This window comes from Stigmatopora argus, chromosome 21 (assembly GCF_051989625.1).
Source record: "Stigmatopora argus isolate UIUO_Sarg chromosome 21, RoL_Sarg_1.0, whole genome shotgun sequence".
Taxonomy (NCBI): Eukaryota; Metazoa; Chordata; class Actinopteri; order Syngnathiformes; family Syngnathidae; genus Stigmatopora; species Stigmatopora argus.
In genome coordinates, this window is record NC_135407.1 from 5448283 (window position 1) to 5476178 (window position 27896).

Here is a 27896-nt window from a genome sequence, read left to right on the forward strand (position 1 = left end):
GATCCCTGCACACTTTACATATACTTTTCTTGCATACCCATTTCAAAAATCTACTTTTGACCCACCTTTCTTATAGGAATTTCTTAATTATATACTCACTTACTGCAAAAATAGACATAAGAGCCCTAAAAAAAGGTAAACAAAGCATCCGCATCATTTGCTCGGTGATCTATTGCTTTACCCTGAGAGTGGATCTAATCGATCGCTGATGCAACACATTGACAGCCTCCACCAGCGTATTCATTCACGGCTCTTGACGTTCGTGAGGTAAGGCTATCCTAACTCAACATCTTAATTTTCTACATCTAATAATGTCCTACGTGTGGACTGTGGGCAATATTAGCAATCATTTTCATCCCCACTTTCTACCAGATCTGAACTGATATTTCTTGTTATGGCACATGGCGTTGTTGCTAGCCAGCTGGCTAATGTTAATTGCCACATCACATAAATACATACTTGTTATTAATTGGCGATTTAACTACTGTAACGTGCGAATTATTTTATGTATGATATCGTGTTAATTTAAAAACTCAACCTAACCGGTGCGATCCCATTAAAACGATCACGATCACGTTTACTACAATTAATAAGCCATTTAATTGTTTTTAATACCATCATCATTGTAATAACGCTCTTCTGTCAAGATATTAAAACAGAAATTAGGGTATTTTACCAATGGAATAATTTTAATACATTTGTTTAAATGCATGTAGATACAGCTACATAGTTGAAATGAAACATGAATGCTAATAAATCCAAAACCTGGCCCCAAAATAGGTTTTGAATAGTAAAAATGACTGCTGCATGGGCCACGATGAAATTCTTCCACTTGTTTTTACCCATAATACATTGCTTAAAGTACTTGATGGTTGCAGTTGGAAGGACTTTAGCCATGGCAGCCCAGCTAAGCCCAGATGAGAAGCTGCACCTCATCACCAGGAACCTGCAGGTGGGCCAGAAATGCACGCCATCAAAAAGCCACGCCAAATCCAGATGATTTAAAGAATATTTCTCATTTCACGCAGGAGGTGCTTGGGGAAGACAGGCTGAAGCAGCTCCTCCAGGAGAGGGAGTTGAAGCTGTACTGGGGTACCGCCACCACTGGCAGGCCCCATGTGGCTTACTTTGTCCCCATGTCCAAGATAGCGGACTTCCTGAAAGCTGGATGTGAAGTGGGTGCTCTATAGTTCCTTCACTTCCTTACACGAGGCTTCAAATATACACCATATTTTTTACACATCCTCCCAAAAAAGTGGGAATTAATTCTGATGGGCTTCGGGTGGAATAAATGTGAAATGGTAAAACAGCTGCATTAGTTTTTTTCTTTTCTAGTGGGCCTGGTGTATTGTTTTGAGTATAATTACTATGCAATAGTGTCAAAATGATGTTTTCTAGTCATACAATTACACGAGTGTAGTCATTTTACATGTTTTCACATGATCATCTTTTTTTATCATTTTACTCATTCAGGTGACCATTTTGTTCGCGGACTTACACGCCTTCCTGGACAATATGAAAGCTCCCTGGGAACTTCTGGAGCTTCGAGTCAAATACTATGAGGAGATCATCAAGGCCATGTTGGAGAGCATCGGCGTGCCTTTGGATAAACTCAAGTTTGTCAAAGGAACTGACTACCAGCTCAGTAGGTTAGTCGGACTACTGCACCGTTTTCTTTGCACGTTATTAATCATTTCTTAGACGTAGCAAAAAATAAGGGTGTTGGCCTCAATGTCACAATTGCAAAATTGAGGGAGTTGTACTCGCTGTTGGAAATGTGGAATGACTAAGTACTCTTGGTCAAAAGGGAAATTAGATCACGCTATCACGCCCAAATTAGTTCGCCTAAACAAAAATGTCATTTTTCATGGGGATATTTTACATGCAATATACACGTAGCCGCATAAAAGAAATGGGCATGACATTGAGCTTTGAGGGACACCACAGTTCAGCTCATATTGACAAAAAATCTCTGTATGATTTAGGCCAGTTATAATTTTAGTTTTGAACCAGTAATACAATGAGGGATTTATGGAATGCATTTATTGACATTGCACCATTATACACCGAAATCGAGGTGCTTTTAACAGTGCAAAAAGTAAAAGTGCAAGCTAATAAAATCTAGAATTCACGAGGCCTTTTTTTCCTGTCTGGCAGAGAGTACACTCTTGATGTGTACCGACTGTCCTCCATGGTGACCGAGCACGATGCCAAAAAGGCTGGCGCTGAGGTGGTGAAGCAGGTGGAACATGCTCTGCTGAGTGGTCTACTGTATCCAGGACTGCAGGTCATAAAATTAAACAGTCAAAAGCCAGTTAATGTAGCTGTTCTATTCAGTATATACTCGCTGAATGCTTTTTTTCCCCCCAAACATTTGAAACGGTGTCTCTTCTCAGGCTCTGGATGAGGAGTACCTAAAAGTAGATGCCCAGTTTGGAGGAGTGGACCAGAGAAAGATCTTCACATTTGCAGAGAAGGTAATGCAAGTGTCCCAAAAAAATGGGCACTCTGGGATGGATGGTTTTCTTATGTTTTGAATTACATTAGATTTTTTTGGGGCGGGGGGCAAAACATATCTCAAAACTCTGGCTTTTCTTGTTGTTGCAGTACCTCCCCCCACTGGGCTTTGCCAAGCGCATCCATCTGATGAACCCAATGGTACCAGGATTGACTGGTGCCAAAATGAGCTCCTCAGAGGAAGTAAGAGTGGAAATAGTTGGAATGAAACATCTTCATATGTTAAAATGAGTTAATCTGTTAAGCGCAATGACTCCTGCTTTGCTGTGAAAGGATTCAAAGGTGGACCTGCTGGACTCCAAGGAAGACTTAAAGAAGAAGCTGAAAAAAGTGTTCTGCGAGCCAGGAAACATTCAGAACAATGGCGTTCTCTCCTTTGTCAAATTTGTGCTCTTCCCTCTTCGTGGAGGTACAACACACAGCATTTCATTCATTTGCAGTTTGATAAATGCATCGATTCCCAAATGGTGAAAAAAATGATAAACAACTGTCTTTAGTGTTGTCCATCAAAAGAGACGCTAAGTTCGGTGGAGACAAAGTCTACACTGTGTATGAAGACGTGGAGAAGGACTTTGTGGAGGAGGTAAATTTTGAACTGGTTGGATTCAGAACCTTCTTTTAGAAGGACTTACGTTTATTTCCTCTTAGCTGATTCACCCGGGAGACCTGAAGACCTCTGTAGAGGCAGCCCTCAACGAGCTGCTGGACCCCATCCGAAAGAAGTTTCAGTCAGCGGAACTGCGCAAACTGACCAATGCCGCGTACCCAACGACAAAGACGAGTGAGTAGCACAGGACGCAACGTGAGCGGAAGGTGGTCCGATTTACGACAGGCTTATTCATCTGTCTATGAAGAAGGAGCAGGAAAGGGGGCAAAAGCAGCAGGAGATGATGAGGAGTTGGTGCCATCCAAACTGGATATCCGTGTGGGAAAAATTGTCAGTGTGGAAAAGGTAGGATCCTCAAAGATAGTACTTTGTTGTTGTTTTTTTTAATATTTTTTTCACGCTGTGATTCACTCAGCATCCAGACGCCGACTCGCTGTACCTGGAGAAGATCGACGTCGGGGAACCCGAGCCCAGGACGGTGGTTAGCGGGCTGGTAGCCTACATCTCCCAGGAGGACTTGCAGGACCGAATGGTCCTGGTCTTGTGCAATCTCAAAGCCCAGAAGATGCGTGGCATCGAGTCGCAAGCCATGCTGCTCTGCGCTTCTATGTAGGATGCTCCTTTCTACTTCCAGTCGCGTTCTCGTCTTCTTCTGACCTTTTGTGTTTTGACCGTGTGTAGTGAAGGGGAGCCCAGGAGAGTGGAGCCACTGGACCCTCCCGAGGGTTCGTCGCCAGGCGACCGAGTCTTCGTGGAAGGCTACGAGGCGGGAAAACCAGACGAAAAACTCAACCCGAAGAAGAAAGTTTGGGAGAAACTACAAGTATGGCTCTCCTAATTTTATCCATCCATTCATTGTGTTCATCATAATTGCATTTCAGTAGCACCTGATTTTGGGGGAAATGCTTGGCACACCATGAATTGGTAGGCACAAACAGACAAACCATTCGGACTCATAATTTGGAGACTTGAGTAAAAACTGAAGAAAAAACGAAAGCAATTGTAATCCTGAATTTCCAAACTCTGAGGCTCATACGCTCATCTTCTCACCACTATTCTGTCTTCTAACTCAGGTTGACTTGAAGATCTCAGAAGAGTGCGCCGCTCAGTGGAAAGACAACCTTCTGATGACCAAACTAGGACAGGTTAGGTGTAAGACTCTCAAGGGAGGCAATATCAGTTAGGTACTCACCTGTCAATCACATCACAAGAGTATACATTTAATCAATCATTTGCCAAGGGAACAAGGAAGGAGAAAGTATTTTAACAATGTATAAAAGGGAGAAATAGTGCGTATTTGTCAGTGAAATGATGGGACCTGTCATGATTCATATCATCTGTACTGGAAATTGCACACATCGCGAACACATACTGTATGACAAACCATGTCTGTGCTTCTGTATTTTATCAGTCATGGTTTCCTGTCTTATTTGTGCAGTTGCATCATTGGTAGGATTGCACATAAAGTATCATAACAAGCCACGATCAAAATCACAACCTCTGACACTTAATGAATTCTGGACAAAGTCTGTGTGGTGTGACGAGAAGACAATATCTAATACTGCTGATTTATCTCCTAGCCATGGGATAGAAGCAAGAATAAATTGCATTTGCTTTTCATAATTGTATTTCAAATTGTCTTTTATTACACTGAACAGGCAAATGATCCGAGAAAACCCCATAAAAGTTATTTTAATAGTTGGCGGCATCTGTTGCTATACAAAAGTGCTTTTGTTCTAAACACGACCTCTTTAAAACGTTTATTTTTCTACTCTTTCCCTTTGTCTCAACTGGATTCTTTCTCTTTGCTGATATCCCAGCAATAACACGTATTCGTGCTTCATTAGCATTAGCGATAAACATCCACTATTGAATTGTTTTTTATGTTACAAGGCCAAATCTAAATCTTTGTACATTAACACACTGTGACTCCTCTTCAAATCAGCCGCAGGGGGGCACCCTCATAAAATATTTACATTTCTGCCCATATTTACACTAGTTTGTCCTGAGGGGGGAGCTTGAGTCAGATAGAAGTTTAGAAAAATACTCCAGAATAAAGCTATCATAAGAAAGTGGTAGCTATTGATTTGCATAAATACATTTAAAAGGCCATTTCAGGCTAAGGCTTTTTTTTCCTTTTTTTCTTTTAGCCAGCGCAACTCATAGGAGAACTAATAGTCCCGTTTATGGCAGATTGCAGTCGTTAAGTTGCTTGGAGGCTGTCCTCTTGGTTAATTACCACAAAGTGCTTTCAAAACAGTGTTTCAATTGTGTCTGCGGTCACTCTCGTTGCTGAAAGAGAAAAAGAAACGTTAGGAACATTAGGAGATACTCTGTAAAAGAAAGAATAAGTATAGTCGTAAAAACTGATGGTGCTCCTTACTTGTCTCGGGTAACGCTACTCCCTTGGAATTTTCTTGCGCTTCAGTAGGAAGACTAGGTTCTGTTCTAGCTGGACAAGTGTGGCGATTTGGTGAAAAGCTGACACTGCCTTGTAAAGGTTTTCTAGCTACGGGTGGTGGGAGGCGATCAGACCTCAAACCACCGCTCGAGTAAGAAGCCGTTCTAGCTCTAACCTGATCAGCTCCGGTTTCAGCCAGAACCCTTTTGGTGCTCCTGGCGAAGATGAAGCTCGCAGTAGAGCTTGGCAACCTCTGGGTGTCGTACACTTCGGATGCTTTGAGTGACAGCAAACCTTGTTCGCTCGCGTAGGGGTACGCCGGCCTCGTCCCCATTCGGCACGGAAGACTTTCTCTCGAGGACATTGCTGCAGTTTTTATCCGAATGGCTTCTTGTAATCGCATGGAAGGGGTGTTTGGCGTTATATAAGTTTTCCTCACCTGGATAGGGGATTCAAATGACTTGCGGGTGGGCTTTGCTGGCGTGTTTTGCTGTCCTACACTTGGGGGTCCAGAACTATCCTGAACTGGACCGCCCTCATTTGTTGACTTCTCCTCGGAAGGGGCATCCTCAGGTGTACTGACTGTACGTAGGCGGACCATGTGAAGTAAAGACGGTGTGACGAGGGGTATGTTAGCGTCTTCTTTAGGAATGGGTGTACTTTTGTGGCGAGCTAGAAGCTCTTTGCCCCTGTTGTCTCTATGCGCGGTGTTGGGGGGTTTTCTGAAGGCGACCCCAGCTGTTAGGTTCTCCATTGGTGACGAGGAAGTCACCAGGTTAAGGGGTTGGGCAGTGTTGCTCGTTTCAGTAGTCGAGGGACTCTGGATTTCAAGAGATAATCGCTTTAGGAAACTACCGGACAAAGTCTTTGCGGTGACTGACGGTTGGATTTCAGATGGACTGATAGCTGGAGATGGCGGATTGTCCAAAACAGGTGTAACAGTCTCTGTGTGCCCGTCTGCCGTTTCTTTGTTCTCTTCATCACAAACATTAGGTTGAGGCAAAACTGGATCCGTCGTTACAGATGTCTCCGCGTCACTTGGGTCCAGATTTGTTTTTAGAAATTCCTCTACAGTGTTCACTTCTGTCTCTAAAGCTTCCATCTGTCTGGAACAAGTGTCCATCACAGTCGGAATATTTTCTGTCACGTCCGGTGGAGGCGGAAGAGGAAACTCTATTTCATCCCCTCCATCGAAGACAGAATCTCCCTCTAAAGGAGGTGGTGGGGGTGGCCAAGAAGATTCTGCAAGACGGTTTTCCTCCTGTACTGGTGATGTTGAGACAGAGGTTGGAGGGGATTTTCTTGTCAGAGGAGGTGTAGGCTGGTAGGCAGGTGGTGGAGAAGGTGGTGGTGAGGTTTTTTCTATAATCTCGGGGTACACAGATTTACCTTGTATTGACGGGGTTTCTGTGTCCACTTTTTCCTCAGTCTCATTGGCAGATGTGGAAGTTTCTTCTCTGGTAGTATTGCAACTTTCAATTTGTTCTCTCTCAGTCAACATCTTGTCTTCGATCAGTAGTGGTTTCTTCCAGGCAGGGGGCGGTTCTTGTTTTGTTGCTGTGTTACAACTGCTGGGATCGTCCATTTCTGCTTTTGTTTCTGTCCTGTCCTCAGTCGGATCTGTGTCTTCTTGCGCAGGAACGGCACATAACACTTGTTCGGGATTTGAGTGTTTTTCAGGTGCGACAGTTTTTTCTTGGATTTGCTTATCGTTAGCAAAATGACCAGTTTCCGTTCCGCTTTCTACGTGTTCAACCCGAATCTGTGCACCCCTGCTTGTGCTTGTTGATTCAGCGTATACCTCGCTGACTTGGGGGCTTGGACCATATAGGAGGGCGAAAGCATGGCTGTTCTGTACCCACGTCTCAGGAGGAGGAGGACATGGTGCTTTTACCTTCGGAGGTGGTGGAACATTCCACGGCTCTCTGGGTTCCATTCCAAAAGGGGGAGAGGATTCTTTTGCAGAAACGGGGGGTAAGCTAGTGCCGCAAGAATTGGAAATGTCCATATTCACAGTTTCGGATGTACCGGAGGATAGTGAGGTCAGTGACGAGGAAGGAGAGGCTGAGGACGAGGCCCGAGAGACGGACCTTTCTGGCTTAACTGGTTTCATTTTTAGTTTTTCCAGAGAGCTTTGGGGGATGTCCTTTGCAGAAAGTGTTGGGGTGCCACTTTGACTAGAATATCCGCTGGAAGGTGAGATTGTCCGTTCAAATTTCTCACTTTCCGTGGAGGTTTTCTTTGGCAAAGGGTTGTTCATTTCGGAGACTAATTCTGCGGCACTTGTCTCACCAGAAGAAGCTGTTAGAGTAGACGAGGCGTGTGAAGAATTGGATTCCGTAAAGTTTCTAACAGGATCTAGGATCGTGTTTACTTCTTCTCTAACTTGTTGTAATTTTACATTTTCTGTAGTAGTTACTTGAAGAGTAGAACAATTTGGATCCTCCTCAAGCTGGCTTTTTGAATTCGGGGAGATCTTATTGTTGTACAGAGAGTTCGATCTTCGTGGGGGTGCCGGGGGTAGCTTGGTCTTGATAATTGAAAGACTTCGAGGGGAATGGCGTTTGAGTTTTGCCTCATCCTTTCTGGCACATGGAAGGGCAGGCTCAGAATCTTTGTTCGTTGAGGATTTTTCGCTGTTGCTACTGGGATTCGTACAGGTGTCGAGGCTGGAGAGTTCTTGTCCCCTGCTACAATCCACCCAACTTTCCTGAAGATTGAGATCGACTTTATGTGTGGTGCCACCGGTTGTGGGTTGCTTGAAGGACCTCTCTGTTTGGGAATCGTCACTGTCTAATTTTTTGGAAAGGATAGGGCTGGCTGATGATGAACTTGCAGAGGCCAGGCTGCTTTTGCTCACGGTGTGAAAACCGCCACCGTGGTTGACACCGTTGCCTCGTATGCTGCAGCAGTCAATCTCGATAACTTCAACTGAAGCTGGCAGCACTGCATTTGGAATAATTGTTGATAGGTAGGTAGCCTGAGGAGATACTGACATCACTGGTCCCTGTGGGAAACAAAACGCGGGTTGAATTGTGTCCGTAATAAAGATTGGACGTACGATTTCATGTTGTTTTCTGACCTGGGATTCCATGAGGAAGTTACTTGTTAAATGATTGAAGGAAGTGAAGGTGGTCATTCCAGGTGCCGCAACAGACTTTGGTCTGATGACCGATGGCCGGCAGTGACGGGTTCCAAATCCCTGTTGGTTCAAGGGTTCCTCATCCTTGAACATTGGCTGCAGATGCGATTTCATCTGTTGTTTATCTTCGGATATCTGTTTAGCAAATGTGAAATGAATGCTAGGCTGCAAGTTTTAAAGTACAAAATCCGACAGACAGGCCGAGTGCAATTTACTTCCAACTCTGATAAATGCACCCTCGCTCCTTCCTTAGCTATCATTGGCGTCCCTCCTTCAATGGTTGGAATGTTAAAAAACCCCGTTTGACCGTTGTGATTGGGTAGCTTGGGAGAAACAATCGGCTGGAACGTAGAACCGCTTTGGAGTCCTGGGAAATAGGCCGGTAAATTTCAATGACCGTGTCCCATACAGTAGCCATGATGTTGATTCTCGACCTACCAAGTTCTTTCTGGACCTGGTTTGGAATGCCCATGATGGTCGTCCTTCTAGTTCGCTTTTTGCCCTTTTCCAACCCTTTCACTGGATGCAGAGGCTTAAATGTAGAACCTAATGGCGATACAGATTGTTTGAAATACAACTTAACTTTATGGTTTCCAACACTTCTTACCTTGTTGTGTTAGCGCTGGTTTTGTTGAAACAGAAGTTCTCGAATCTGTCATCCCTGAGTTGCATTTTGATTCCAGAGAGCCTTCCTCATCTCTGTAGCTCAGCTCATCGTCTTCGTGTGGCGTCTCTGACGACTGCAAGACGTGGAAATAAAAAATATGATTTAAGACACAGAACGCCAGGCGGACATTTTGACGACGTGCACTTACTCCAACAAAGCTTTCATCTTCTGGAAAGTTCACTCCACTTTCTCGATCTATGTCAGGCAAATCAATACGGCCTGTTAATAGTATTTCACTCGAGGGTAAACAATGCGCAATTTATATGTGTCCATTTTGTTTACCTTTCTGGCCTTCCTGTTGTAGAATTTTCAGTCCTTGGAGAGCCTCCGAATGAAGGTCCTCCAGGTACTGTGGTCGGTCGCCTTCGATGAAAACATTTTCCTGGAAGTGTTGAGCGGCTGAGAAGTGCACCGTCAACTTCTTCAGCTCATCGCCGGCCTTGCTGCCGGCGCCTGAAGAAAATGCGGTTGGGCCGATTAGAATTGGAATTGATTAAAAACAAACAAGGAATTTCAAGGAATTCAACTTGCTTTCATGACCCCACTCATGCTTTGAAATCAAACAGGTGTCCGTTGCCAAAACCTATCAGTTTTACAACCAAGCCTACATGGGAATCCACCTGTTGCGACAAGCTGGGCAGATGTTCCAGCTCAGCTAAAACCTTTATATACCGTTGTCTGACTAATCGCAGTATCTGTAATTCTGCGCCCGTCTCAGGGGGATTACATCATTTGGGTCGATGGAACCCCCGTTAAGTAGTGGGAATGTCGACGGTCAATTATAGCTGAAACAAGACCGTCTGTCCTTTCTGGAATCAGCTCCTTACATTTCTTGAGGGCATTATCCACCTGGGAAGATGTCTTTTTTCAAAATGCCACGGCAAGCTATCTCCTTTCTGGCCTATTGTTGTCTTCAACACTGTAGCTCTGTCTCACCCCTGTTAGGTAAAAACATGTGCATGGGTGAAGCAGTAAATTTGAATATACTAGAGACAACATTACAAAAGTCATGGTAGGATTACAAAAAGTACAGAGACCCCCCTCCATGCCACCTCTTAAGAGTGAGCAGGAGGTTAAGGGCTTTTGGTTGATTAAGACCACCGCCGCTAAAGCTGTTGATCTCATTAGAGCGGACCCCTGAATTGACGGCAGTTTGTGGGAGCGCTAGAGCCAACTGAGATTTCGATCCTCCTCTCCACCGTTCCAAAATTCCATCACAATCATGAACCTAGTTCAAACTCACCCTTCTTCTTGAAGACTGACAGTAGAGAGCGGATGCTATTTCTTAAATAAACCACCATCCCCAATGTGAGTCCTCCCAAAAACGATGGGTTCAAAGTACTAGAAGTCCTCCAAATGTCTTTGGTGATGAGTGGAAAAAAAATCTCTAAGGATAGGCAAATGTCTCCATGGGAAGTTTTGGTCCATCAAGAAGTGATCGTAACAAACTTGTTCAGTCCGCCGAGCTCCGGAAGGATGACGAGAGCACAATAAAGCATGCAAGCAGCCCAGCTGCCTTATCCCCGAGTCTGATACCCGCCAAGCTCCCTTCCTCCCTCCCCCACCTCCTTACCTTCCTCCCTCTCTCCCTCCCTCCCTATTTTTCTTCAACTCCCTCTGCCTCTTGTCCATTGCTTCGCTTTCTTGTCAAATAATGGAGCCCAACTTGCCCCTCAGCTGTCAAAGTTTGGCTTTCAGGCAACGTCCACCCCAACGACCCTCGCCATGGAGACACGTGTACCCCCGTGTGCATTCACCCACCCCCCCAGCTCAAGTTGATTATGTAAAATTATCTGAATATTTTCTGGAGCTTGGAGCAAAAACACAAGCTCTTGAGAACAACCGAGCCTGACTGCATAATTATCAATTGGAATTGACTTACTTAATAATGTGTATCATGTGTATATATCTGTATATTTATGTGTGTAAGTATATATATATATACATATATATATATACATATATATGTATATATATATGTATGTGTATGTGTATGTGTATATATATACATACATATATGTATATTGACTATATTAGTCTTTTTATCTCACTTTTGCTGTGATACCTTTTTCTAGGTATATTTTGTGTAACAGGCTTATTCATTTACTTATTTATTTATTATCTATTTGATTAGGTCTACAATGTCTTTTTCTGTGTCTGTGTTTTCACCTTCTTGCTACTGCATCAAAGTACAGGATGAATGAAGTATAATCTAATGTAATCTAAAAATATAATGAATTTATCCTAAAAAATAGGTCTTATTTTCTATATTTACTTTTTTCATTATCTTTCAGCTTTTGAAAACTAATTTCACCATTTCTCAATCCACCCTCACGTGTTCCTCCAAAGCTTGATGTCTATTTGCCGACTGTCTGTCATTGACGTCCAATCCATCACTTTCCACTTCAAATGGTCGCCGACTAGCGACAAACTCATCTCAATTCCATTCATAAACCCGATGGGATGCCACGAACCTGGCCGTCTCGCATCCCTGAAAGAGTTCCATTTCAATTCAGGAATATTTTTTAATGTCACCGGGTGTCTTCCTGTCACACGTCAGCCTCCGCTAATAGCCTCGTCTGCTGTGTCTCGTTATTTTCAGTCTACGGGCCAGTCGAGCTGGTGTCCTTGCACTGACAAAACAACAAATGGGCGCGCCCGTATCATCCTCACGTCTCCTCGCATCACTCTCCTCCTCACGTCTGGCCTTTTAGCCCTGCGGACGGTGAGGTCTCATTGGATTTATAAATAGCCACAGATGGCGTCATCCATCTTTCCCGACTCACTTCCAATGGGCTTTTAGCGGGACTCTCTGCCCGAGCCGGCCGGGTCAGCCGATGACCGTTAAGGCCCGGGTTGACCGCGCCTTTAAAGTGGGTATCACACCCTTTCTGTGTGTGGCTCCAGTTTTTTTTAAAGTTCTAACCTAAGTTAACCTAACCTAACCAGTTTAAATGTTTCAGCAAAATACTGCTTTGTTTTTCCTTAACAATATTCCAAATGCTGATGTTTTTCCCAATGATATCAAACAAGTTAAAACCCCCTTTCACGCCACTCTATTTAGCAATATTCATTAGAAAGTCTAAAGAGACGCCATCTGGTCTTGGGGGACCGGGGCAGAAGAGGAGTGGGGGGTCCTCTTTCCAAAATGCCTTTGATTCGCAACACGGGGAACAACAACTTGCCGCATAATTGTAGCGTAACATATGCTAATTCCGAACACCAAGTGATAAAAGCAGAACATGATTCTGCCAATTTATTTCGAAAGATTTTGACAAGCAAACAAAGCCATTATTTTTACAACCTCATTTAGTGCCAAGACATAAATCTAAAACTTGTTAACACATCTGCAAATGCAATTAAAGTTGAACTCAACCTCCCGGTTTAAATGGATTGGACATCTATCGCCGTTTTATTAAAAAAAGACTCAATGACCAATGAGCATTCACTTTATAATGCTTCCCGCTGACAAAAAAATGCTCCTATCTTTTACAGATATGATAAAGACATGCGATTGCGCTTATATCGCCATGGAAACCAGCGAGACCCGCCTTGTATGAAGGTAAATCACTATATTATTTTCCAGTTTTGCCCTCCGGTTTCTGAATCCGAATTTTGAGGCTGTGAAATAAGGTTGAGCGCGTGCGTTTATTTTCTTTCCGTGGATGTGCCCTCACATCTCTGAAGTAGAACAGCTTGTAACAAGATACACACATCCTGTGGGATATTTCCTGTGCCTGTGTGGAGGCTGGATTGCATCTCCCTGTTTAATAGTCCAGTGCCCCTTGTAGGAGAAAGCTCATAATTCAAGCTTGCCACGCCGGACTAGGAATACCAATAAGGGCAAAGGGGATAAACAGTCAACACCACACTTTTGTGTGATTTCAACTGCAGTTTTTGGAGTGCGCTATTATTATTTGCGGGTTGCGTTCTCTGTGTTGTGGCCGGATCTCGCCCTCAGGCCACCAGTTTGACACCACAGTTAAACCGCGATAGACTTGATTGGGAAAATGAGTGAGGGCTTCACCCTCAAGAGCTTCCTGCTGCCCCTGAAATAAGTTCCATGTCACCCCCCGGTTTATTTTTAAAAGCTCTGATGAATGGACTCATTTTGAAGGATTGATGAGTTCATGATAGACCTGCAGCTTCTGCTACAGAGGTCAAGTCAGGCAAGCCCCGCCCTCCAAAGCGGCATGAGTTTTCAACCCTATCAGGATAGAAGCCGAGAAACGGGCCCCGGCTTTAAGTTTACGTGTCAGTCGCATCACGCCAAACGTGTTAAGGCGAAATAGACGCGGCCTTGTGTCCACCGCGTTCAACGTCACTCACACGTTGGCTGTCTGGCCACTCCAACAAACTCCCAAAATCCCTAAATTCAATTTGCACGCCATCCAAGCGACAGCTTGTTGCCAGGCTTCGCTAAACGAATGAGACACGTCATGACATAAATGTCGGTGAGATAACACGTGAATTATTGCGGACTATTTCAGTGTCTAAAAAAATACTTGGAAAATGGCAGCAGTGTATTTTGGCTGCTGCATTGCCAAAGGCTGAAGAACCATCTGCTTATCGCAGATATTTGGAAGCCCGCTGCGACCTCACCTTCATGATTTTAAAGCCCATGTAGATAAAGTTGAAAATCTGCCCCCTACAAAAAAAATATACCTACGCATTTTCATAATTATTATATAAACGATAATATAGCTATAAGTGTGAGATGAAAAAAACAAATAGCATGTGGCATTCCACTGTTGTGTGTATTAACAATATGGTATGACATCTTAATTGAATTTGGAGGAAGCCAACAGTGCCTCCTTTGATAGTCAAGACCCAGAAACATTCCATCCCGACGACCGAATGCAACCATAGCTTTTAGTCCCATTCAGCATCATTATGATAACTACAAAATTTGAGTTGTCATCACAGATATAAATTTCATAGTCCAAACTTAAATCAGTAGGAAAAGAACCCACACAAAGCTAGCACTTTCCATCATGTTTTTTCCTCCTTTAATTCTGCATCCTGCTGTTTTGGAGTTCCAGTCATGCACACAGCCGTTACCATGAAGTAAATCGAGAGGTTTCAAATGAACAAAAGCAGTGCAATGCCACTTCCCGAATGAAAATTTAAAAAAATGTGCACGTATCTCTGCAGAATCTTAAAGACAGAAAAATTCTTGTTACGGTTTGGCCCGAATAAAAATTATTCTCTTGATCTACCTCGCTTCTCCATGGGGAGTGGACCACTTTGACAGCAGCCAGCAATGAATGGGCTCTTCAAAGCTATCGCGTTAGCCTCGCTTTACACCATTCCAAATGCGTACGGAGGAGCCCAAGCCAACGAGGTGGACGGAATATAGAATATCACAACCTGTGCACAAGTCGCAACCATAATGAAAACGCCTGTCTTCTTCAGGCGTACGCATAGGTATTTTTTTCCCCCTGATGTATTCCCTTGACTAGCACTTCTTTGCATTCATCTGGCCTACTTCTGTCTGTTTCTCCCCAATGCCATGTTTTTCTTACAGTTGGCAGGTAAAGATAGTCTGTATAATGGTCGTAATTATAGAAACATGCCAGAGTATTGCCAATTAAATGCATAACTTTTGACATTGTGCAATAAAAATAACTTTTGTAGCGGTTTGCCTCTGCATAGTTGAAACCGGAGGGTGTATGACTCAATGGAAAGCCGCAGTGGAGACTCCTTGACGTTATTGTGCAATGAGTTGGGATACAAAATTAAAAGTGGAGGGTTTTGGGGAGAGATTTTATGGCTTTTTTTTGTTTTTTGTTTTACAAAGAAAGGGCCTATTGAGTTGGAGGAAGACAGCAAATGCGCCAATGTTGCATCAGAAAATAATTCCATGTTTATGAATCCTTGTCATTTTTTTGTGTTTTTTTAGAGGGGAAGTAGAGCAGATACACCAAAAATTGCCCACATTTGTGAAAAGCTGCATGAACAACCCTGCATAAGGCTGCCATTCGGACCCCCGAGGATGGAATCGTTTCTGCCTGAGCAGTGTGTCTGCCATACACAAAAGCAGGACCTGGATGCAGTTGCCCAGGTAAAGTTAACGCGCCGCTACAAATACGCTCAAAACGGAATGACCTTTTAAGATTACGTTATCCAATGTGGTCAAATCTGTACCCTCAATGCCACAAATACATGATCATTTTACTTAGTATTTTAACCTAAACTGTTGCAACAACATTGTCACACGCCATTAGAAACCCCAAAGTAGATGATGCGAGGTCGCCATGGTAACGAACTCTTTATTAGCCAATGGACTCATCATTAGCGTTGTTTTTTTTTTTTTAAGGTCAAAGCATAACACAATGTTGCTTTAAATCCACTTTCCCTATGACAGCCATTGTTGCCATGGAATGAATATTACCCACGTTATCATGAAATATTAATGGCAAAGATACATACGGACTGATATTATTTTTTCAACCCATTAATTTGTGAGGTCACACACGTTGGCTCCTCCTTAATAACGAAATTTGACTCCAAGTGCAAAGAATCAGTTAAACCAAAACATTCTAGTGACCATGAGATAAAAACTGACCCAATTTGAAGAGCCGAGCTGCAATTGAGGCACTACTTTTGGTGAAATTTGTCCCACACAAACAACATGGCCACAGAGATAAAACAAGCATGAAAAAAGCACGTCAAGCCACACCATCCGACAATCTCATCGTCAGCACAAATGCATGTGTTAAACCGGCTCATCCTGTGCTTGATGGTTCCTTGAAGAGCTATTAGCACACATACAAGCATCACTATGGGAAAAGATAAGCTGTGCGTTCCCCTGACACACACACACACAAACAAGCACACTCACACACACAGAAACTTGAGTAATAAGCAGGAAGCTTCGCCAACGATGACTAATGAAATCAGGTCATTGCAACTTCTCCATCTTAACTTGTAGCTCAAATTCGACTCAATTCTGCTCGTCACCATCACGCCGCAAATGATCCCATTACCTGTCTTCTGTTTTTCCGTGCGTCCAATCCACCAGAAGCTCTTTGGTTTCTCCCAAAGTGCAGGCAGTTTTTTCTCCGTCCCCACCTTTTTCCATCTCTGCACGCTGTTCCCCATTTTTGGGGGGCACTGCCCAAAGCCCCCCTCCTTAAAGCACGTCCACTACGTCCATTGTCGTAGGTCCAATATCCCGAGCGTCTTTGCTCTTTGGCGCTGACGAGCGATGGGAATCCGGCTGCCGAAGAGACGGCGGCGGCGACCACTATGAAGCGTGCGCGCGGGTGTGTGTTTGAGTGTGTGTGGGAATAAGCGAGTGCCCCTCCCATTTTCTGCTCCTCCAAAGTGGAGCATTCACAGCTGATTGTGCGTTCGCCCAGCTCGCCAGATGATTTACATCCGCGGCTCGCCATTGACGGAGCTGTCGGAGAGTCAATCCGGGTGATTGGAAGCCATGTTTCATTTGAATGGCTGCCATTCCGTGTCCTATAAGGCAGGAGCCCAGTATGTCCTTTTAATTAGTTGTTGCAACCAATCAAAAATGCATGTCGTATCGCAAATGAAAGAATGTTTGACCTTGTACAATTACCGTCAATAATAGGGATGTTGCTGATTGGAATGTATCGGAAATTGGGCCCGATGACATCATTTCCATTGGAATCGGGTGAAAAAAATTGGGTTTAATGTAAGTGTCCATAATGTAAGTCTGAACTCATTCGCTGATATTGATAGCGAGAGGCGTCCAATCCATCTGTGGCTGCGTGATTGCGCATGTGAATGTTTGTCTGTCTGGGTGTGTTCTATGACTGACAGGCGACCAATCTAGGGTGTGATCAGTGATAGGAGTCCAGTCCATTCGGACTGGGATAGTTTGGCAGCAATGATTTGATTCCCACTCTGTGGCAGTGTGACTGTGCATGCGAATGGTCATCTGTATCTACATTACTGGCGACCAATCTAGGGTGTGATCAGTGACTGGAGTCCAATCCATTTTGACGGGGAGTGTTTGGCAGCAATAGTTTGATTCCCACTCAGTGGCAGTGTAACTGTGCATGCGAATGGTCATCTGTATCTACATTACTGGCGACCAATCTAGGGTGTGATCAGTGATGGGAGTCCAATCCATTTTGACGGGGAGTGTTTGGCAGCAATAGTTTGATTCCCACTCAGTGGCAGTGTAACTGTGCATGTGAATGGTCATCTGTATCTACATTACTGGCGACCAATCTAGGGTGTGATCAGTGACAGGAGTCCAATCCATTTTGACTGGGAGTGTTTGGGAGCAATAGTGTAATGGCGCATGCGAATGGTCATCTGTCTCTCATTACTGGCGACCAGTCTAGGGTGTAGCCTGCCTTCCTCCTTGGCAAACAAAATGGCGGAGCGCAGGCATGAAATCCTGGTCAACCTGATTGTGTCTCACCTTCCGACAGTAGATAAAAGCCCTCCCGTTAAAAGCAAGATTTACAGAGTGAGGAGAAGGGGGTGCAGTGTGTGTGCGCTGGGGAACTGCTATGCTTCTTAGTGAAGAATTTATAAGCCCCTCCGCCCTGTTTATTGCTGGAGGCCGGGAGTCTTCATAGATGGAGTCTCAATTTCTGCTTTTGGGATGTTTACACCCCGGAGGAGTGACAGGAGTGAGATGACATCACTCCAGCTTTTCGCCGTCTACTTGAAGTGATCAGCAACGACAGGCATGGCGCCAACAAAAAGGGGACCACCGCAGCCCCAACGCCCATCAAATCGAGCACTAGAAGCCTTGAGTGTGCGTGCACGTGTGTCCCAGATATTTGGAGATCAAAGCCCGGCGCGTTCTGCATGCGCACCAATGCCAGGCGTCCTCCAATCGGTCGCCAAGGTGACCACACATCGGACGTTTCCATTGGATGTTTGGCCGTTAAAGTGCACAACCTGATGTTTTGATCTCGTCCGCCGTGAGGGAAAGATGATGAACTTAAATGACCTTGAACATTATTGCTCCATCTACAAGTGTTTTTTGCTCAATGTGACAAGGCAAGCCGAACTGCATGGTGCTGCCATCTCGTGGCAGGGCCTTATGTAACACACACACACACACACACACACATACAGAGTCAGACTTCCCATTTCCAGTATCCACTCAACATATGATCAATGCCTCCTTCCATCGCACCCCCCTTTGTGATGTCTTCCAGCTGGCTCGCCGCCGCATCAAACGGGTTCTACGAAGGGACCCTTTTTCCGCAACCAGCCTTTTAAAATCCACCAACACAAGCCTGTTGAACACAATCGCGCCGTCGTTTGCCCGAGCGCCAAACTATATAAAGAAAAATGAAGGCTTCTAAAATTAGCTTTCCATCTTCTGAATGGACCGGCTTTTCATTAGCGGCTACAGATTTGAATCTTTGAATGGAGCTGGACATTTTCTGCAAAGCCAAAACAAATGACAACTGCTCCCAGATGTCTTAATCCCTAAAAATATCACAAGAATCAAAGACCACATTTCTCACCTTATTGTGTCTTGTTCAAATTAGCCCATTGGATTCGGATATCAACTTGACATAAATACATAAAGTTGGGTAGAAAAAAATATTTTTCATCTCTACCCACAGATTACTAAACTACTCACAGATTACTAAACTTTACCCACAAATCACTAAACTGTATACCCAAAGTTTGATAAACTACAAACTAGTTACTACCATTTCTAGGTCATTGCTAAACTGTTGTTATATTTTATTAATCCGACTCAACATTACAGTATATAATAAACTTTGAGTACAAAAGACTAAACTGTGCCTATAGATTCGCTATAAAAATGTTTATTTCCTACCCTGGCACCATAAATAAATAAAGTGGGTGGTAATTTAAGGAAAGCACAATAATGGACTTGTCCTTTTTTTGCAGTTGAGTAAATAAACGACCCGACCACTGCGTGACAGAAGATAAAGTTTAGGCCATTGTTGCTGGACTGTATTGCTGCCATGGCAACAAGTGCCTCATGGAGCCGTCACCCGGGAGACGTTTACTTCACTTGCGTGATGGATGACGACTGAAGGTATCTGCTTTCCCAGGTAAATTGACCTCCTCCGTCAAAGTGTGCGAGTGCAAACAGGTGTTTACTAAAAAGGCTATTGTGTGGCTTTTGCCTTTAAGTCAATGGAATTTCAGCTCATGTTATACAGATTTTTTTTAAATATGTCTGCCCTCTCAGTTCTGACTTCAAGGGTCCAATATTGCTGCACTCCTGTGTAAATAGTAAACGGTGTAACAATAACATCATTAAAAAGTAAAATAGATGTTGAAATGAGTAAATAAATGATTATCTCATGAAACAAATTGAAATCCAGGAATAAATGTCAAAGTAAATAATGAAAGCAATCAATAATAATTTAAACAAATAAATAATTATAAAAAATAAAATTACTTTTTTTTTTTTTTAATCGTATTTTTTGCACTCCTTATCCTCCATACAAGCACCCATAATTAAGATATTAAAACAGAATTAGCTTCAAGACATGTGTGAACTGTGTGTGTGTGTGTGATGATGTAATGACCTTGCATCACACCACTGACACGCTACAGTGCTAAAGATGTAAACGCCACATGGATTAGAATGCCCACACACTTACTACTAAATGCATAAAATACACCCAGGAGGCAAAAAAATAAAAAATAGATCCCATCCCATTCATCCATTGCTATGAAAAGGTGTATGCGCTAATTAAAAAAGGGCCCCTGAAAGCTTATTCTCAAGAGCCCTCCCAAAGTTTTGAATGGGCCTTTGTAACGTCCTCTAATCTCTTGTCCACATCGCATAATTTGGCCTGTCATCCAGCCAGCACCGGCGCCCTCGCACTCGCACCGTCTCACACCAAAAAAGCCAGGAATTCAGCTTTAAGCGTACACTGCTTTTTCCCACACAAGGGGGAATCCACGCAGAGCTTTGGATCGTCACGGATCCGAGCGACCGGTGCCAGGATGACAACATCCTGACAGCCGAATGACACAACACAAAGACGCGTTTTAGCCGCGTACGTCTACGCCACAAGTAGCTTCTTTCTAAGGCATTTGTCCCAAAGGTCAAGGATGGAACACACTAACAATGCAATACTCAGTGGTTGTTTTAACCTTTAACCTATAAACTTAACCTCTCCCCCCAATTACTGTACATAAAATACGATTTAAAAAAATATTCTTTTCATTTACAAAACAAAAGATCAAATTTGTGGCACATAAACATTTAATATTTCTATTTTGAGAGGTTAATGAAATGGCAAATAAGAAATTCATATACGTATACCGTAATGACACATGAACTTATTTGGGTGTGAAAAAAAAGTCATCTTTTTTGGGAAAGCTGGTTCCCACACATAAATCTGCCCCACGCAAACCACATCCTTTGCCACGCTCTCCCAAATGACCACCCGTACACGTTGCGGATTTTCAAGATCCCTTGGCTAGCGCGTAGCCGGATAGCGAGTGGCACGAGAGTGAGAGTGGCTGGGCTTTTTAGGTGAAACAAAAACAGGAAAGGACGACGGCGGCCGTAATCTCCCAACTGCCAAGCAAGCAAACGGGGAGAAAAAAGGGGGGATTTAGAGCTCGGAGTCCGTCACCATGCGTGCGCACTATGGGGGTGAGCTCAAATGGCCATTTAGGAACCATGACATCCATTTACACAAATACTGGGACACTGAAGACAAACATTTTTCAAGGGAAGCGTCTTGGAAATCCTCTACTGCCACTCATGTAATATGTTATGTATATGTTTGTCAAGTATGTTTTTAATTGTGTTGCCGTCAGTGTGCGTTGCGACCAGCTTGTCTGTGAAACTCAGGTCTGTAAACTGCTGTAGTGACAAAAAGATCCCTGTAGATGGCGATGTTTGTTTTGTTTTTTGTTAGTTTTTTTTCTTAAGACTAATTAGAGATGATAGAATCTTCTAAAAGATTTTTCAAAAATCGACTATTAAGACTCTCGGAGGTTTTCATCAATTGAGTTCAAAATTCTGTGACGGTTTGCCTCTGCATAGTTGAAACCGAGATGAGGATTCACAATTTAAAAAATAGGTAACGTGTCATTAAACTGCTTCTATTTAATCTAGACATCTCTAGTTCAAGTTATATTTCATGTATTTAATTCAATTTAAAATAGCATGTTATTAATGCTTGGTGGTCCAATGGAAAAAAATGATTTTGAGAAAGGGAAATGCCAGAACTTTGGAAATCGGACGTAGTATGTATTGTGGTAGTTAGTGAAAAGTATCACCTTTTGCAGCGTCTTGGTTCTGGTTGTGAAATACGTCAGTCACGGCCTGCTGCCTCCCTCCGTTATCGGTGTTTTTCTTGCTTTTCTTCTTCTTCTTCTGGCTGCTCCTCAACCAGCTGATGGCCTGTCCCAAGGAGCTTCCGGGCTTCCTGTGGCTGCGCTGGGCCTTCGCCTCATGGCCCACGATCTCGGTGAGGTCCCAGGGAACCAGTTCGCCCGTCGACCTCCTCCGGGACATTGTGGAGGTCGCGTCCGGCGATCCAGGCCCAGGTGGTCTTATATCCAGATGTTTTTTTGAGGAGGTAAACTTTGCTCCGCTTCCCGCTTCGTCACCACCTGGGAAAACAACGACATCAGCGGGATGACGACGACAAAAAAAAAATGACAGCGTCAGATGAGTAGACTCAACCAGACGTGAACCCCACATTGTCCATTGTCATGTTCCAACTGGAACCCGGTCCCACATCACTTCCAAAATGTCACTTTGTTGCCATCATAAAACCTCGTGGTTGCAACGTACAAGTTACTGCAAGCAAGCTGACCCCCCCCCATTCCCCCTTGAAGTCTTCCATTTTTTTTCGTCCCCCCCACGAAGAACTATTGCGTCACATGTTCACTAAATGTTCAGCACGCGCGTTCTAAAACAAAACACGTGTAGACTGAGGATCCAAATGAAAAGACGTGCAACTTACTTTTTTGCTCTTGTGTTTCAGCCTCGTCGACAGTGTGTGTGAAGCTGAAGTTCCATCATGCTGTGTGAACAGTCAGTCCCTCCCCCTCCTCCTCTTCCTCCTCCTCCTCCTCCTACTCCTCCTCCTCCTCCTCCTGCCACCTCTCACAGAGTTGCGATCTACCTCGATCCCGGCCACTTTTAGCCACTTTTGACCACTTTTTATAATTTTAGCCCGTGTTGCCCTTCCAGTGCCATTTCCCTGGAATCGGGAGAATTCACGGCAGGCTGGATGAATGCGGCCAAATGCGACCACAGAGCGGCCCAGCGATGGAAGGAGGCCCAGTGTTGGTCCTGTCACTATGCAGTTAGTGTACACACACCCCCACAACATCTGGGGGTGGGAATGGAGACAAGTGAGCGTCACTTCGTGCAGCTGGGCGGGGGTTATGTGGGTGGGAGCGCCGGGGTTTGCTCATCTGGGTTGCATGTGGACCAAAAGGTCCTGAAAAGCAAATTGGACTAACGTTATCCCCAATAAAGTCCAGTAAAGTAAACAAACTAAGGGTCTTTCCACTCACCATAACTTTTATACTGTCCACAGTGACGCCACTGTTAAATTGTTTAGTAATTATTTATTGTGCATTTATTCATGCAGAAAACAAATTTTAGTGACGTGATTTTTGTACTTTTTTGGGGGGCCACAATAGGCCCAACAATGCAACTAAACATAAATACTATGGACACCATGCAGGTTTTAGCTTTCTCAATTGGGTTTTGGTCAGGGTTTCTAGATAAATTCACCCCCTTATCGGGAAGTTTGGTATGAGCCAACGTTGTCAAGTTTTCCCTTAAAAACAAGTGACATGAAATATTTTCGAGGCAGGAATTCCTGGGAGGGTGTGGTCAGTTTGCGGCCAAGGGATGGGACCAAAACAGGCTGCAGATTTCCATCGTCTTTCTCTCTTTTGTCACCCCATCTGTTTTCCGTCCGTTCGCTCTTTGGGGGGTGGGGGGTCATTTTTAGAACGGTGCTGACGTAAGCAGTGACACCCTGGAAACTCGAAAAGTCTTTCAGTTGATAAAAACAGCATTGCGGAACACTTATTAGAAGTGTTTGTTCACTTGGAAAGAGGACATGTGGATGTGTTTAGTTTGAAGATTCAGAACTTTTTTTTTAATTGTAGGACATTCAGTTCAGGACCAAAACCCCTTAAATAGCTGCTGCCCACATGCTTTTGAAACCACCCTCCTCCTAAAAAGTGGGGAAAAAATCCTTGGCTGTCACACAGTTCTCTCCTCCTCGCAGTAGATTGTGTAGGATCACATAATCCTTTTGCACAATGTCATGTCAACTCCTAAAATCTCCCTTCTCGCCACAGCCAGACTTGCCAAAACACACAGAACAACATGCATGACATCATTGTCGTCATGGAAACCGGATGACAGGCCCTGCAAATATTGTGGATTTTTGGAGAACCTCCCATTTGGAGTTCAAAACAGATCATTGTAGACTCGCTGCTTGTTTTAATAATAACATATTCATAGATTAGTACTGGGCTGAGTCCTCTACTTCCATCTAGTGGACACAGTCATTTCCAGAGCTGACTCGATGCCCACCTGTGAGAAATGGGGTCAGACTACTTTCTGGTATGTCATTACATAAGTCAAAGTTCCTCTGTTTATGAGTGGAAAACATGTGTTGCGGCGGCATTATTTGCCTTGTAGCTATTTTCTTTCATCTCAATCTGCAACTAGTTAGCCTCATTATGCTCCCGTGGAGTGGAAAAAGCACCCCACTTGCCCTCTCGCTCTATTGTCGGGGTCATTAGTTGAGGGGGAAATCGATCCTCCCCAGGGAGAGCCGACCCGGGAGTTATTTAAAGATCGCTCGATAATGAGGAGGCACGGCTGGAATCTTGGAGCCTCACTGCCATCATCATCATCATCAACAACATGCACACCCACATTTTTTACAAATTAAATGATGCCAGTCACTACATAAGTTTAAAATCTGAACAGTTTTTTGTAATCAGGGAAATGTACTATAAAGTTAAATACAACTGAACTGTGATTTTTGGGCTTACTGAAAGAGGAAGCCTACATTAACTCAGCTTAGTTCAGGTTTTTTTTGTTGATATTTTTTGCCATTGTTCTATTGCCTGGAAAAATCCTGTCGTCCCCGGCGATACATTTTGTGTGTCTAATGATACTGTCGGTGTCATCGTTTCAGGTCGACGTGGACTCGTTTCCAGGCAGACGCATCAGCCGGCCTCTTGTGTTTATTAATACACCTAAACAGATTTGAGGTCGTCATGGCCACGCATAACTGCTGCACCCTAAGCGAGGAGGAGACTGAGTTTGAGAGACGGGGTATTTTGGATCTTTCTATCCACTCCCACGCAGGATACCCTCATTCCGCTTTTTCATTTCAACTGCGACGTGCTTCGCCCCACACGAAGAGGAAAGTTCAACGACAAGTAAGTAGTGCTGATTTTTACTTTAGGTCAAATTTGAATGGAATAGTTGGAAAAACTTTGGATCTTTTACATTAGTAGTTGTTATGAAGTGGCCGTGTTATCTTGATGTTTTTCCCGAGGTGAATTAAAGATGCTTGCGTTTACATTAGCTATCCAAAATATGTGAAAGATGATGCATGCAGTATAGCTTTCATCTGCACTGCACCAAGATGCCTGAACATGGCGACCCAACTGTAAAATGATACAGACAAAGGTCGTTTGTGTCTCTCCGTGGCGTAGCCCAATCCAAAATAACGATCATCTGCTGGCGCTTATGGGAATGCACGTTTGAAACCAGTGTCCGACCCACGCCGAGGCTTTTGCAGCTGTCAAGGGAAGAACCCCAACTTGACCAGTCGCTCGCCAGCCTCCACATAACAGAATGATCGACTGAGCTCACGTTCGCTGCCATGGGCGTCCAATCTATTTGAACTGGGAGGGCTGGCAGCGATCATTTACCGCCAGCCAACTAAACACAGGACATGAAAGAAAACTTTTGATTCATATATACAGAAGAAACTAGCACTAAAATGATTGGAAAAAAAATGTTGGAGTCACCTGATGGTGGCGCGTTTTCACCCACCTGACTTCGGTAATCGTGAGTGCGACTGGTCATTTGTCTCTCTACGGCTGCCTGGCAACCAGTCTTGGGTGTAGTCTGCCTGGGATGGGCTCCAGCAACCCCCGCGTGGAAGATGAATGAATGAAAAAATGTGTGAATCCAAGTCAATCTCTAGAATTAAACCTAATAGAGAATCCTTTCCTCTTGCTAAAAACCAGTCGTTGTTTGTCATTTCTGTTTGCTCCCGTCATCAAATTGATTTTCCAAACATTAGAGCCCAACTATGGAGGACAGCAGCGATCCATCTCCTGATTTTGAACCTCTCGTCATCCGAGAAGAAAATGGGGACCCTGAGACCACCTGGCCCGCCCTCACTTTCAGAAGGACGGGCTTGAGTCCCACGTCTTTGATGGGCCCGTACCTGCGAGAGATGGATGACTTACTCAAGAACTGCGAAGAGCTGAGCGCCTCGGCCGAGAGAGAAACATCTCCATATTTTTCCACCAGCTTCGCCGCGGACGGGACGGAGATGGCGGTGGAGCGCCGGTCCCGGGAAGACTTGCCTATTACTTTGGCGGGTAACAAACTGAGCGACAACATGGTGCAGTACGAGGGTCAACTGATGGGGATGTTGGCCATGCTGGAGAGCTGCATGGAAGAGGCCGGCGTGGATTTTGACGCCAGGCGAGATTATGTGCACGTGGACAACGGAAAGTGTAACGCCAACATAGACTCTACTAGTCCTCATCCCTCGATGGACCTGTTTCAATCAAGTGAGGAACATTTTAAGACCGATGGTGGTGCTCTCAAAGTAGAACCTCCAGTAGAACATGTGGGTAGGAGTTTCGGAACCGATGGTTTCGAGGAACTCAAGTCTCAGATGGAAGAGTGCATCGAGGAGTTACGCCGTTTAGAGATGAGAAGGAAGGATTTACTGGCGGAGTTGCTGGAGTTGAGGCGGCAGGAAGAAGAAGCGGAGGAGGCCCACGTTTCCCGAAGAGTCGGCGAGTTGATGGCGGAGCTGAAGAAGGAGGAGGATGAGGGGAGGGAGCGGAAGAAGAGCGAGGTGCAGGGTCTTAGGCGGGAACGCGCCGAAGAGGAGCGGCGAGCGTGGAAGGCAGAAATGGAGAGGCAGGTGTTGCGTGACGAGATGCGCAAACTGAAGAGGCAGCTGTTCGCCAGGGCTCGGGAGAGCGCGCACACCCAGGCGACCCTCAACAAACGACGCCATGAAATGGATCTCCAAGAGAGAGAAAAGGTAAGACAAAGGGCGTATTCACCCTAGGAAAGTCCAAAATACAAAGTATCTTTTTTTTTGGTTTGACTATTTTACATTGCAGTTCAATTGCAATCATGTGCAATTTATTCCCCAGTCGTATTTCTTGGTGTAGAATCTGAATTTCGATGTCCTTCAGGAGAACCTGCAGGCACTGCTCCTGCAGATGACCGAGGAGGGCTCACGACTCCGGACGGCCCACCAGAACCGTCTGCAGGACCTCCGAGAGAAACTTCGCCTTTGTGGAGTCAACCAGACCGGCAACAAGACCCAGGAAGAGTTTTCCAAGAGGAACTCTTGTGAGGACATTCAGCAGTACCTGCAGGACAGCCTGAGAACCCTCGAGGACAAGTACGGATTTCGCCGTCGTCGCAGAATGTTTTCGTTTGCAATTTTTCATGTGCTTCTCGTAGGTATGAGCCCGTCTTGCTGGCTCTGCAGAAGAGGAAGGAGACCACAACGGGGGCGGGGGCCAAAGCCAAGGAGCACGCCCGGGAACTCAAGGCCCAGCTCGGACCCCTGCGGGAGGAGATGCAGAGTCAGGTGCTGCGGAGGGCTCGCTCGGAGGAGAAAGTCAGACTGGGTCACGTCCGCAGGCGAGAGGAGGCCCGGCACTACCAGGTCAAGTGAGAATGGGGCGACCGTATGTATACAACAGAGTGCACGTTACACTTTTTTTTAATCCCCCTTTTTAGGAGACCATTAGCACTCTGGAGCAAAGCAGCCGAGAGCTGAAGATGGAGTTGGCGATGCAGAAAAGGAAGAACAAAGAGGCAACAGAGTTGAGGGATTGTCTTGCCAAACAAATTGACCTTTATAGGTAAGATGTGCTATATATCATTATTATTGTTATTTTTTTGCTATTTCACGAATATAACTTTTTTTAACAGGTGTTCTGTTATGGAACATCGAGAAGACACTTGAGCTATGGCTCTAGAAGAGTGTTTTTTTTTATTTGAAGGGAAGAAAGAATGCACTTTGCACATGTTTTTGGATTGTTTATTTGGATCGCTTGTCGAAATGTTGTTTGAATAATAAAATGCCTTGTTATCATTGCTTTTCTATAATTTAGAGCTCTAACTCTCATGCTTGGAATACTTGGAATACATTCACATGTTGTGTGACTTGGCTAAGAAAGTGTCTTTGATTTTTCTGTATTTGTTAAAGTGTCTTGGAAAACAAACCATTTTTAAAGGCATCAATATTTGAGGGGATGAAATGTAAAATACAAACATTACTTTTCACAAGAAATGAAAAGCAAAATGGAAGCAATGATCACTTGTTAAAACAAGGTACGTAAA

The 27896-nt window shown here is 44.4% G+C and overlaps 3 protein-coding genes across 9 annotated transcripts; 2 read left to right on the forward strand and 1 right to left on the reverse strand.

The window, feature by feature from the left end:
* The first annotated feature begins 134 nt into the window (after window positions 1-134).
* Window positions 135-4747, forward strand: yars1 (tyrosyl-tRNA synthetase 1). 2 transcript variants are annotated; one of them, XM_077591269.1, is made up of 14 exons: window positions 135-267; window positions 879-952; window positions 1029-1175; window positions 1474-1649; window positions 2158-2287; window positions 2397-2477; window positions 2608-2700; window positions 2791-2926; window positions 3015-3100; window positions 3166-3298; window positions 3372-3469; window positions 3540-3733; window positions 3806-3947; window positions 4198-4747. In XM_077591269.1, the coding sequence occupies exons 2-14, from the start codon at window positions 896-898 to the stop codon at window positions 4306-4308; spliced, it is 1584 nt and encodes a 527-aa protein (XP_077447395.1). In that variant the 5' UTR covers window positions 135-267; window positions 879-895; the 3' UTR covers window positions 4309-4747. The 2 variants fall into 2 exon arrangements, with proteins under 2 accessions (XP_077447395.1, XP_077447397.1); XM_077591271.1 differs by having other exon boundaries at window positions 3375-3469.
* Window positions 4735-22329, reverse strand: nhsl3 (NHS like 3). Of its 2 annotated transcripts, XM_077591255.1 has the most exons (10): window positions 22261-22329; window positions 21569-21904; window positions 9617-9787; window positions 9483-9529; window positions 9275-9407; window positions 9106-9213; window positions 8883-9034; window positions 8608-8802; window positions 5508-8532; window positions 4735-5416 (listed from the first exon to the last, which is right to left on the reverse strand). In XM_077591255.1, exons 2-10 carry the CDS (start codon window positions 21804-21806, stop codon window positions 5376-5378), a joined length of 4110 nt encoding a protein of 1369 aa, XP_077447381.1. In that variant the 5' UTR covers window positions 21807-21904; window positions 22261-22329; the 3' UTR covers window positions 4735-5375. The 2 variants fall into 2 exon arrangements, with proteins under 2 accessions (XP_077447381.1, XP_077447382.1); XM_077591256.1 differs by lacking the exons at window positions 21569-21904; window positions 22261-22329 and adding an exon at window positions 16324-16576.
* sync (syncoilin, intermediate filament protein) lies at window positions 11949-27709 on the forward strand. Of its 5 annotated transcripts, none has more exons than XM_077591264.1 (12): window positions 11949-12059; window positions 12830-12896; window positions 15239-15398; window positions 19205-19371; window positions 21685-22410; window positions 22491-22605; window positions 24472-24718; window positions 25594-26577; window positions 26735-26946; window positions 27009-27216; window positions 27291-27415; window positions 27486-27709. In XM_077591264.1, exons 6-12 carry the CDS (start codon window positions 22535-22537, stop codon window positions 27517-27519), a joined length of 1881 nt encoding a protein of 626 aa, XP_077447390.1. In that variant the 5' UTR covers window positions 11949-12059; window positions 12830-12896; window positions 15239-15398; window positions 19205-19371; window positions 21685-22410; window positions 22491-22534; the 3' UTR covers window positions 27520-27709. The 5 variants fall into 5 exon arrangements, with proteins under 5 accessions (XP_077447390.1, XP_077447391.1, XP_077447393.1 ...); XM_077591265.1 differs by having other exon boundaries at window positions 21685-22331; XM_077591267.1 differs by having other exon boundaries at window positions 21685-22331; window positions 22491-22654; window positions 27486-27706.
* The last annotated feature ends 187 nt before the right edge of the window (window positions 27710-27896 follow it).

Coding starts and splice junctions, on each gene's coding strand:
- yars1 (XM_077591269.1), top strand. CDS start 896: ATGGCAGCCCAGCTAAGCCCAGATGAGAAGCTGCACCTCATCACCAGG. Junction 1,176..1,473: donor TCCTGAAAGCTGGATGTGAA/GTGGGTGCTCTA, acceptor TTACTCATTCAG/GTGACCATTTTGTTCGCGGA. Junction 2,288..2,396: donor TACTGTATCCAGGACTGCAG/GTCATAAAATTA, acceptor GTCTCTTCTCAG/GCTCTGGATGAGGAGTACCT.
- sync (XM_077591263.1), top strand. CDS start 22,535: ATGCGGCCAAATGCGACCACAGAGCGGCCCAGCGATGGAAGGAGGCCC. Junction 26,578..26,734: donor ATCTCCAAGAGAGAGAAAAG/GTAAGACAAAGG, acceptor GATGTCCTTCAG/GAGAACCTGCAGGCACTGCT. Junction 27,416..27,485: donor AAACAAATTGACCTTTATAG/GTAAGATGTGCT, acceptor TTTTTTTAACAG/GTGTTCTGTTATGGAACATC.
- nhsl3 (XM_077591255.1), bottom strand. CDS start 21,806: ATGTCCCGGAGGAGGTCGACGGGCGAACTGGTTCCCTGGGACCTCACC. Junction 9,788..21,568: donor GAACCAAGACGCTGCAAAAG/GTGATACTTTTC, acceptor CATTTTCTTCAG/GCGCCGGCAGCAAGGCCGGC. Junction 9,408..9,482: donor AAGATGAAAGCTTTGTTGGA/GTAAGTGCACGT, acceptor CACGTCTTGCAG/TCGTCAGAGACGCCACACGA.